This window comes from Paramisgurnus dabryanus, chromosome 12, assembly GCF_030506205.2.
Source record: "Paramisgurnus dabryanus chromosome 12, PD_genome_1.1, whole genome shotgun sequence".
Classification (NCBI taxonomy): Eukaryota; Metazoa; Chordata; class Actinopteri; order Cypriniformes; family Cobitidae; genus Paramisgurnus; species Paramisgurnus dabryanus.
This window is the reverse complement of record NC_133348.1, coordinates 6,849,124-6,861,555: the sequence shown is the minus strand read 5'-3', so window position 1 is coordinate 6,861,555 and position 12,432 is coordinate 6,849,124. Positions and strand designations below refer to the sequence as shown.

General features: G+C 36.7%; 1 protein-coding gene across 1 annotated transcript; it reads right to left on the bottom strand.

The window, feature by feature from the left end:
• opn8b (opsin 8, group member b) lies at window positions 1-6,528 on the bottom strand. Its single transcript, XM_065255748.1, has 4 exons — window positions 6,267-6,528; window positions 3,045-3,338; window positions 2,489-2,814; window positions 1-1,155 (listed from the first exon to the last, which is right to left on the bottom strand). The coding sequence occupies exons 1-4, from the start codon at window positions 6,334-6,336 to the stop codon at window positions 784-786; spliced, it is 1,062 nt and encodes a 353-aa protein (XP_065111820.1). The 5' UTR covers window positions 6,337-6,528; the 3' UTR covers window positions 1-783.
• Between the last annotated feature and the right edge of the window lie 5,904 nt (window positions 6,529-12,432).

The window sequence follows — 12,432 nt, the reverse complement described above, 5'->3', positions numbered from 1 at the left end:
AACATAAATGTAAATCTACAGTAAGTGACTGGGAAACAATACTGTAATTTCTAAAGAAATTTAAACACATTAAGATTCCCATATTTTTGTGCTGGATAAATACTTCTCTCATTGTAAAAATAACACATTAGAGGTATCTTTAAGATCTATAAGAACTGAAAAATATGTCCTCCATAAATACCTTTACCGTAGTTAGCAACTTTTACAGTAAGTCACCGGTTTCTGTTTCAAAGCGAGTTTTGTAGCAAATTGGTAGAGCATTGCATTGATGGTTTTTATTCCCCTGGAATGCACATATTGATTAAATATATAACTTGCATGCAGTGTATGATGCTTTGGATAAAAGCATTTGTCAAATGAATGAATGTAAACACAGTATGGTTTCTCCTCAAAGGAGAATAATGGTTTTTAGTGTGTGAATCAGTACAAACGTGCCCATCAATGATGAGAAACAACCTGCATAAAGTCAATTCTTCTCCTTGGAGGGCAATTAAAACATAAATCAATGTGGTTTTCATGTGGCACACTGAGATAAAGTGTAAACAACCTGTAATAGCTTCAGACTACATTAAAGACATAATGGTGATATAAGCGCAGGTAAACAACACTGGTTTCGGTTTCAAAGCGAATGAAATGTGTTACTTCAAAGAAAAAAACTGTTCTTTGGCTGAACCATTTGTTTTCCTGAGCTTTCCCGAGTTCACAAACAACTTCTGCATATTTGCCATTACCCAATCGAAAAAGTAAATTCAGCGTGTTTTTACAGACACATTCACAGAAGCGTTATTGATACGACATCATCTGCGTCTCAGTCTCTTTTATCTTTCCGAACGTTTGCTCCTCTGTTCCACGTTTGCTATTGTTTGCCTCGCACACCAGGTAGATGGTATTCTCTGGAATGTTCCTGGAGGTTGAGGTGCAGCACATGTTGGATAAACCGCAGAGACGGCCCATTTGTTTGACCTCTTGTTTGAAGGTCTTGCTGAAGATGTAGTAGATGAAAGGGTTATACACAGTGGAGGTCTTGGCGAACAGACAGGGTAGCATGGTGACCTCCACAGGGATCGAATCACTGGTCCGGAAGATGGACCAAAGGCTGACGATACCGTAGGGTGCCCAGCAGCCGATAAACCCAATGCTGATCAACATGGCGATCTGTGAAAACAAATAATAATGTGTTCACATCTTTATTTGTGGTGCACAATGTCTGCTGTTGTCAGCAAGTGGTCAGGAGTAGAAGGGGTCCACTCAAATCCAAGGTCCGACCTGAGAACCAAGCGGGTTTGGGTCTAAAAGTTTCAAGTGTGCCTCGGACATGGGTCAGGTATAATAATAGCAGCAGTTTTTTTAATATATATATTTTTTGGGCCATTTTGCCTTTATTTGAAAGACAGTAATAAAGAAACGACAGGAAAGTACAAGGTGGAGAGAGGGGCATGGGATCGGCAAAAAACCTCAAGCTGGGAATCGAACTCGGATGACCAGAAGTCCATCTGCACCATATGTCAGAGCACTGTCCACTACACCATCGGCTCCAACGCAAACAGGAACACATCGACTTTTTGGGACTTCAGCTTATTCACCGTATCCCCCAGATTTAGATAAGTCCATACATACCCTTTTCATCGCCGTGCGTGCCGTAACGCTGTCTGATGCACCCACCGCTAGCCTAGCTTAGCACAAAGACTGGAAGTAAATGGCTCTAGCTAGCATACTGTTCCCAATAGGTGACTAAATAACACCAATATGTACAAATAACAAGGTGATATGAGACACAGCCATCTTTTAACCATACACATAATAGGAACTATATTCTCAGGAGGCAAAGCACTGCTACTTGGGCGGAGTGATTTGCTCGCAGCACCTGAGATCCCCGTGGTGAGGAGCAGAGAGTTCGCGCAAATGTTGCACACGCCTTGACTACACAAATCACAACATATAAATAGGAAAATGTTGGTGTTATTTTGTCACTTATTGGGAGCAGTATGCTAGCTGGAGCCATTTACTTCCAGTCTTTGTGCTAAGCTAGGCTAGCGGTGGGTGTGTCAGACAGAGATAAAAAAGGTATGTATGAACTTATCTAACTCGGGGGGGGGATACAGTGAATAAGCTAAAGTCCCAAATAGTCGGCGTGTTCCTTTAACTAGACAGCTGATGCCATTTGCATGTCCAGTCCATCCTGTTCACATCATGCATTTATTTATAGTATTGCCACTCATGGCAATTGTGCATTGTGGAGACTAATAATGTCATCATTGGCTAAAACGCCTGCGCAGGTTACTTTTCTTCCTGATGGACGAGTGCACACCAGAAGCTCAAGTGCACCACATATGAATGGTTCAATAGTTCACCTGTCAGAAATTGCAATTCACACTTACAGTGATGCGTGTTTCTCAGCGTTGCTCACCTGGAAATAATGTCCCTGTGAGTCACATCATCTGATATTAATGTACAGATCAGAGTTTCATACGAAATCAATCAGACTCACCACCATGAGCCGTCGCTGGATCTTTATCATGTTGGGTAAACGGTTGGTGTTCTCCATAGATTTGTACGTCACGTAGAGTTTCACTGCAATAGCGGAGTAACACGAGATGATGATGATGGCGGGGGAGACGAGGTTCATGAGGAAGATGGTGATGACAAAAGACGGACTGTGTTCTTTCATGTCCCTCCAAGCCAACGTACAAGACAGACCGAAGGGTTCAGGGCCGTATTTTCCCCAGCCCATCAGAGGTAATAAAGCCCACAGGAGAGCGTAGAGCCAGGTGCCCGCTACCAGGATCCTCGCTTTTCTTTTGCTGATTTTTTCTTCTGTGGATAGCAAACAAGGATTAATCTGTAAGCAAGGTACTTTGGATAAAAGCATCTGCCGGAAGCATAAATGTAAACAGGAGAAAGTCAAATAGGTTTGATTGAATCATGTGTGAACTCATTGAAGCTCTGATGATGAGATCATTCGGTATGAATATGGTATGAAATAGCAGATGAACTTTATCTTGGGAGTCCTGAGCATTAGAAATGACAGAAATGGAGAGACTTACTGGGCGACTGGAGCGTTAAGGACACGACGAAGCGAACGACAGCCATAATCGTCAGTGTCATCATGCTAGCAGCCCCAAAGAAAAATCCCATCAGGCCATAGTAGATACAGGTGACGTCCCCTCCGATCCAATGGTGGTTCCACGCTGAAGCAACAGCTAGAGGGTACATGCTGATAGCTGCTCCCAGATCAGTCACAGCGAGATTCACGCTCAACATCTCTGGGGGTTTCATCTGTGCTGACCTTTTGTACGCCATCACAAGAACCATCAAATTCCCCACGATGGAAAGAACGGCTATATGTAAAAGATAAAGGGGAAAACAAAAAAGTAATGAGGTTTATGAATAGAAACAAGATGTTTGGGTGGTTTAATCAAAATAAGGGCTGTAAGAATTAAGAAATGCTTTACTTTAATCAGCACAATCAGCAAAACAAGCCAAGCGGTTACATTGAAAAATAGTTTTGAGGATTTTATATAAGCTTACTCTGAACACTGTTGTTGATTTTCTTCCATAAACCACATCTCAAAGTCTCTCTCTCTCTCTCTTTCTTTTTTAGTTAACTCATCCGAGTACACTGTACAATGCAGGCTCCAGGCTCACGTTATCCGCTTGTTAAATCATGACGTAAGGAATACCATTTCCAGCTCCAAGCCGTTTATGAGCCCTATTTATTCATAGAACACGCAGTGAACATTTTATAAACTTACTTGTACACTGCAGTCTCAGGCTCCCAGAATCAAAGACAGCAACAGTGGCGTAGCATCTGGGCATGCAGGGTATGCACGTGCAAATGGGCCCGGGCCAATAGGGGGCCCAACCCTGGGCCCCCCAGCTTTTAATTAAATATTTTTTTCAATTTAATTTTTATTTGTGGCAGCAATAAGTATATTTTTGTATGCATATCATGCGTAGTGATTTCTCATTTCTCATGAACATTAAGGATGGACAAATATAAACATAAAAGTAGGGCCTCAAAGAGAAGGCAGAGAAGTTAGTCACGAGTCAAAAACTGCCCAAAACATTTAGTTTTTCTTTATTTAAATCTACCCTTTAAAGTAAAAAAGTGAAGTAAAAATATTTGACTACCTTAATAAAAGTATATGTTGTTAACAGACCTGGGCGTCACAGTTAACAGTGCCAACGGGCACGGTTGGGGGGGCATCACCTTAAGGGGGCCCGTAATTTTTTTTTGCATATGGGCAGAGCCGGCGCCAGACCATAACTAACAGGGGGGCACTTGGCTTCCAATGGGGGGGCACGCAATAGCAACAATAACTTGCAAAAACAAGACATTAAAACAACAAATACAGTGCAAGCACACACTCATACAACTGGTACAGACTGTCAGCTCATTTCCCGTATAAATTGCAAAAGACCACAAACTATGCGCAAAACTATTGAACTTCGACCGCGGCGTGAGCGCAAGCTGAGCTCCGCGGTGCTCGCGCTTTGCTCTACGCAACATCAAACCGCCCTCGCGTCCTAGCTTTGAAAAAGCCGCTTTACCATAATCACGTCGTAAGGCTGTTAACGGTCTATAGCCACACTTCACATTTAAGCTTACGTAATTTAAAACAACGCTAACTTACCTTTAAAATAGCCGAAGAGGCGTGTACGAACATTAAACTTCCTAAAAACAGTGTCCTGTAGATTTGTAAATTCCACCTCGACCTCTAATCTCTGAGTTTGAGCCAGTCTGTGTTTGCATGAATTATTTAGAGAATTATTTAGAGAAATAACGCTGACCGTGTAGCTGAATGTCAAAAAAACTTTATTTATACCCTTGTCATTAATAGAATGCAGCATGCACACTCACCTTAATGTTTTTTATAAATTCATTATCCTGCCCGATTAAAACATAAATATTGCAAATAACACCAGAATTAACTATTCATTTACCTACACATATCCTAAAAATGAATCTTGTGTGACTGATACGCTGTAAAGTGAGTGAATTTAGATCATGATTTTGAATGGAAGTCAATGACGCCCTCTGCTGGTTGGGTATACCAAAATGGCCGCTCGAACTCTGCGCTGGCTTCACCTCACGCTATTACGTAAGCGTTCTATGTGCAATCTAGTCATTTATATAGATCAGTGATTATAACCCTGATTTTTTTGTTATTTCTTTATGACGTGGTTGGACCCGGAAGCGGCGCATGACGTCATGCTTAATAACCGGATAAGTAAATTGTGTAAAAAATCCTTTTTCGCACTGTTAACACAATCAAAGCTTCAAAAACACAGAAAGAATGGGAACTTTAAAATTTTTCATATTACTTAATTATACTAGTCCTGGTTTAAGCTAATCCTTGTCCGGGAAACCACCCGATTAAAAGTTAGTTCATCGTTCACTTAGCCTCCTGTTGTTTCAAACCATGATATTTTCTTTGCTGGAACACAGGAGAATATTTTCTAACCAATTTAAAGCTGACCTTTTATTTTCCTTTAGTGCAAATAAATAAGAACTTAGACTATCAGTTGCTAACCTTCTGACTAACAACTAGAACGGCTTGCAAATTTGTAAACTGATGTGGAACCAAACTACTGAGTCAACACCAACATGCATTTCTCAGCATGACCGATGAGAACCAACAGCCAAACCAGAAGTGTTTCCTCTTCAATACCATATTTTTACTATATAATTGCAAATATACTGTGTGTATATATTTATATGTATATATATATATATATATATATATATATATATATATATATATACATACACATACACACACACACACACACACACAAAAACACACGCAATGTATTTGCAAGCAGTTTGATTCAGTCTTCTGTAATGTAAAAATGTTGTCTTTATTATGTATTGTGTACCCACATGGCTTTCTATATATTCAGTTCATACAGCCTGCTCTTAAACCTGAATGATGATCAGCTGATATAAAGCTGGGCAACTTATAGCATTTTATAACCCGGCACATATCTACAGGTATGCCATACATGACTCACATGATACAAATGTTGAATATCACACACGTGAAGATGCACACTTGAATTTCAACAGTTAAGAGATTATTTCTGCCAAAAAGCGCACAGATTGTGTATCTTCTCACAATCAAAGTACTGTTTATTTTCTTAGTTTTCAGAAAAACAACCAATTTGAGTCATTGAGGTAAAATGTAACCAATAAAAATGATCAGTGAAAACTCATCTCGTTTGGAAACGCACAGACTCGCGCAATGCGTAAAGTTCAATCTTACCAATGACGAGCAGAAACGCACCCGCTCCATAATCCACAGCAGGTGCTACTTTTGAGGAATAAATATCCATGAGAAAACTGAAGCGTGTTCTTACAAATAATAATTTCCAGTTGTTGTTTTTATATTCAATGCGCAAAAGGAAAAGTTGCCGAAAACAGACGAGACGCGAAATGACGCCGAGAACATTTGAAGTCCGACACAGATGCCTCACACAATTCCCACCTCACCAAACTAAGCTGTTTAATAGAACATTTAATGAGCAGCTACTCGGGCTGAATGAAGACCCTCTGTTTTGGGGGGCGTGTTATAAAGCACATCTCCAAAGATGAACTGAATGAGTCCAGTCCCTATCAGGAGGGGCTTTAAATGACTGGATTAAACCTGCAATTATACAAAATAGATGGATGGATGGATGATGATTGGATGGATGAACAAGTGGATGGAGATTTAGAGTAACAAAAATTATAATTTAATCCCAATTCGTTTTAAAGTTAACCCATACAGAGCTCGACTATAATGCCATATATAAACGTATATTTATATATACTGCAATATATTCGATTTCTATATAAGAAATTACACAAATGCATAATTTGTTTATAGTCTTTACCTGTAATTTAACTTAAAAATAAACACTGAGTTATGAGTCACTGAGATTTCTTCTCAATATGAGAGATATGAAGCCCTGATTTGTGCTTCATAAATGCATAATAATAATAATAACAATAACAATAATAATAAACATGTTTTCTGATTTTTAAAAAATCTAATATTTACACTAGATTATAGCAGTCTTTTAAAATCAATATTTTTGGCACTGTTAAGCTGTTGACTTTACACACACTGCAAAAAATGACTTTCTTGTTTTTTTTTTCTTGTTTTTAGTAAAAAATAAAAAAATTCTTAAATTAAGATGCTTTTCCTTGATGAGCAAAATTGACCTAAGAAAATAAGTCTAGTTTTTAGACAAAAATTTAAAATGTAAGCGAAATTGTGCTTAAAACAAGCAAAACAAATCTGCCAATGGAATAAGAAAAATTTTCTTGAGTTAAGTGTTTATGAAAAAAGTAAATTTATTTCAAGAAAATATTTCTTATTCTATTGGCAGATTTTTTTGCTTGTTTACACTGCAAAAAAAATATTTTCAAGAACAAAAATTCTTAGTGTTTTTGTTTTGTTATCAGTAAAAATATCTAAAAATTCTTAAATTAAGATGCTTTTTCTTGATGAGCAAAATTGACCTAAGAAAATAAGTCTCGTTTTTAGACAAAAATTTAAAATGTAAGCGAATTTGTGCTTAAAACAAGCAAAACAAATCTGCCAATGGAATAAGAAAATTTTTCTTGAATTAAGTGGTTATGAAAAAAGTAAATTAATTTCAAGAAAATGTTTCTTATTCTATTGGCAGATTTTTTTTTGCTTGTTTACAATGTAAAAAAAATATTTTCAAGAACAAAAATTCTTAGTATTTTTGTCTTGTTATCAGTAAAAATATCTAAAAATTCTTAAATTAAGATGCTTTTTCTTGATGAGCAAAATTGACCTAAGAAAATAAGTCTCGTTTTTAGACAAAAATTTAAAATGTAAGCGAATTTGTGCTTAAAACAAGCAAAACAAATCTGCCAATGGAATAAGAAAAAATTTCTTGAGTTAAGTGTTTATGAAAAAAGTAAATTTATTTCAAGAAAATATTTCTTATTCTATTGGCAGATTTTTTTTTGCTTGTTTACACTGCAAAAAAATATTTTCAAGAACAAAAATTCTTAGTGTTTTTGTTTTGTTATCAGTAAAAATATCTAAAAATTCTTAAATTAAGATGCTTGCTCTTGATGAGCAAAATTGACCTAAGAAAATAAGTCTCGTTTTTAGACAAAAATTTAAAATGTAAGCGAATTTGTGCTTAAAACAAGCAAAACAAATCTGCCAATGGAATAAGAAAATTTTTCTTGAATTAATTGTTTATGAAAAAAGTAAATTTAGCCTATTTCAAGAAATTTTTTCTTATTCTATTGGCAGATTTTTTTTTGCTTGTTTACAGTGCAAAAAATTATTTTCAAGAACAAAAATTCTTAGTATTTTTGTCTTGTTTTCAGTAAAAATATCTAAACATTCTTAAATTAAGATGCTTGTTCTTGATGAGCAAAACAACCCAAGAAAATAAGTCAAGTTTTTAGACCAAAAATATCAAATTAAAGTGATTTTGTGCATGAAACAAGCAAAAAATTCTGGCAATGGAGTAAGCTAATTTTTCTTGAATTTTTCTTGAATTAAATGTTTAAGAAAAAATTTCTGTGCAGAGTTGATATTGCACAGAACGAACTGTAAGGTTACAAATGATGCACACTATAATGCACACATGCACGCAAATACACACTGTCCAATCATGATGCAACCTCTTGACATTTTTTGAAGGTGAAAATAAAACAGCAGCCATTTATTGCATTCAGCCAAACATAGACATTTAAATCATTGTACAGTAAAATGCAACACAATAAACTCCTGATTGGCAGATTGTAATTACAATCAGCAACATTCTGTATATAATTAGCCTGTGATTACTCCTCGGTCAGATGCTTGTATGACTCTTCACAGACATTAATTTTTTTTTTATATACATGAGACAGGATACAACCAGAGGCTCCAGTGATCCAAAAGAATTCAGAACCCAGAAGAAATGAATTTCACAAACATCATGTTCATGGCTCAGTGATCATCTTTAAAAGGAGATTGGTCTGTTCAGATGATTGAGCACAACTTCAACAAAAGAACCAAATGTCAAGATGTACAATATAGATGTATAGATATCTGCAGGCTTATTGGATGTTTTTCAGCTCACAAACATATCCGGTGTCTATGACTCTTAAATATTTTCCTTTGCATGCTTTTGTTTTACCTTCCTATGTACAAGTTTAGGAATCATGATTATGCCAGTCAACAATTCAACCCACCCATTTCATTTCCAACAATAGAATATTTAAGGAGAGTTTTGGTTACATATTTGAGCATTTATTTAAAGCATCAAGAAAATGATGCCATTCATCTGTAAGAACAGCAGGTGACTCAACTAAAAGATGAACCTCATCATGTGAAAGGTCCTCAATAGAGATGAAAGTAAGTGTGATTGAAAACAATCATTATGTCTTCAATTTGTCAGCTAGTGAAGCAGAAATGACACACTTCAGCTTTATCTTAGCACAAAGCACGGAAACACCTCGTCATTATCTACAATGTTGCTCTTTAATCCCCTGTACATTGATCTTTGGGAGACACAGATTTTTCTTAAGTATCTTAGGGAGTAGACTAAGAGGCCATTGAATCCGTGTGACGTGTGAAATGATTTATTTTCTTGTGTTACCATAGCTACAATTTTATTGCTTAGCGATGACATCACCATACATTTTTCCATTAAGATTACATTCACCTGTATGTATAATGTAGCATATTTGTATTTCTCTGACAGTAGTGAAAGAATAAAAGAAATGACAAGATGTTGGTGAGATGCATCATGCTAAGCCATCTTTCCATAATTCAACAAGACGCTCTTGTAAACAATTCAAGAGGTAACACACATCTGCAGCTATTTTTAGAGAAGAACCTTAAAGAATGCTTCTGTGTTTTGTGAGAGAAATTATGCGATGAAAAATTACATTTAAATGCTAATTTACAATGATAGGGTGACCATACATGCCATTCTTCCTGGACACATCCTGGCCAGGATTTTGAGGTGTGTCTTCCAGAAGACATATTTTTTCGACCGCACACGCCATCAAAGTTCTCACATTTTAGTTAAAAACATAAGACCCCAAGCGACAATGGTAAGAAAATAAGAAAAAACTATGAGAAAACAATACATATGACATGAGATATCCTTGGGAGTGACATTGAAAAGACATATGTGGTCCCATCACGGAAAAAAGCTGAATTCCTATAACACAGATTTTTGTGAACTCAGGTTGGTTGTGGAATACTATGAATTCGGACATACTACTCACCTCAACTACTGCTTCGCCTACTATACTGTATAGGCAGTTTCGGACGCAGCCTATATTTATGGCAAGAACTGGTTAATCCAATAAAGCATCTTCAGTTCAACTAACCTGTATGTTTTAGGACTGTTGGAGTAAACCAGAGTACCTGGAGTAAACCCACTCTGACACAGGGAAAACATGCAAACTACACACAGAAAGACCACCCTGAGCTCACCCAGACCTAGCCCGGGCTCAAGCTGGAGACCTTCTTGCTGTGAGAAGCCACTGTGCCCCTCGATCAATGTGAATTAGCCTTAAAAACAATTTGGAAAACATATTAGACTTATTGTATTCATAAAATTAATTTGAGATGTCAGCGTTTTTGAAATTAATAATTAAAAACGAATAGCGTAGCAGCAAATACTATATTCAGTTAAATAATAAAAATCTCCTTGGTGATGTGAAAAGGGAAAATGTAGGCATGTAATGTAGGCAAAAAGCTAAATTGCTAAAAAAATTAAAAAGCTACTTTTTTAAATAAACAATATATTATACAGAGGTCATGGATACATACAAATCCAGTGTGAAGGGTGCAATGTGCTAAAAATTATAGTTTAAAAAAAGCTTTATTGAAAAGTACACATTTTTTAGAAAGGGGTGTCCAGGAACCTTTGCGGTACGTGGTGGTATTACTGGGGGTTCTCCAAATACAGGGTTGCCACAGGTCCTTGAAATCATTGAAAGTTTGTGAATCTGGGAGAAATAATTCAAGGCCCTGGGAAGTTTTTGAAAATATACATACATAGATACAGGTCAATAAAAGTGCTTGAATCTATTTCATGCAAGAAGTTTTCTGGAAAAAAATCTGTATGTGTAGTGTAGGATAATATCATAAACTGTTCCCTTTAAATGCTTATATCTTCTGTATGCGGTTGTTGATTCATACCAAAATGCTTTTTTGCATAGTTGTGCCTGACACATGAAAACGTCTCTGTTACGTTTGCAACACTTGTTCCCTGAGAAGGGAACGAGACGCTGCGTCTACCTTGCCATACTTCCTGCTTCCCTGTAACGGAACTTTGGCAATATTTCAGATAGTGATATAATTCCTGGCTCCCGCGTCACCCTGTCTTGGTCATTAAGCCACATCATTGGTTAAATTTGATATACACATTCAGACGCACTTACCCATGGAGGCGTCCCCAAAGTGTCACCGCAGTGACACAGCGCGAGTTCTCTCAAAAGGGAACTGTAACAATGTATCTTAAAAGGTAACACGATGTTACATTGCTCTCACTTGAAATGTGTCCCCACATTTAGTCCTTGAATTTGAGGGCATTGGATCTGGAAAGTCCTTGAAAGGTCCTTGAATTTGAAGTTAACTAAGGTGTGGGAACCCTGCAAATATGTCTTATATAAATATTTTATTTTTGAAAAATTAAATTAGGCATAAAACTATTCTTTTTAACGCAACCATCATAAAAGTATGTAAATCCAGTCTATTTGTTACATATACTGGGGGTCCCTGTTTCTCCTCTCTATCCATTTAAGGGGTCCTTGGTCTGAAAAAGGTTGAAGACCTCTGTTTTAGGAACATAGCTTCATTTATTATTTTCACACATCACATGCCTAATCAACTACACTTTTGATTTTTTGTTTTAAAACAATAAAAATGTCCTAACCAAGGACAGACGTTTTTCACATAATACGTTTAATAAAGTTTTAAAAGATTAAAACTTTGTTTCTATTATCATTTTTTCTATGTAAGGGATAATGTAGAGCGAAGCGGAGGGTCTTGTATTACACTGAAGGGGCTTATTTCCCGATAACTACCGGCTGCCTCTACATTATCCCGCTTATTACACGGCTACTTGCCACATAAGAAAAAAAACTGGACATGAATATGAATTTGAAACATTTTATTGGCATATTTGTTTTAAATTAACATTTTTATCCTTCCGCGAAACTTTGCACAGATGCATAAAATGATCGTAATACCTTATTAAGATCCTCTGCTTCATACTTGTCTGTCTCCATTTTTTTCTCTTTTAGCCAGTCTTTGAGAAGTTTTAATCCCCATTCTGTATTTTTTTGTGTGTTGGCTTCGTAGCTGTCATGCTCTATTTTGTCAAGTTCAGTCTCAGTAAGCTGTCTGTGTCTTGTCGTGGTTGTCCAGTGTTTGTCACAAGATGGCGCCA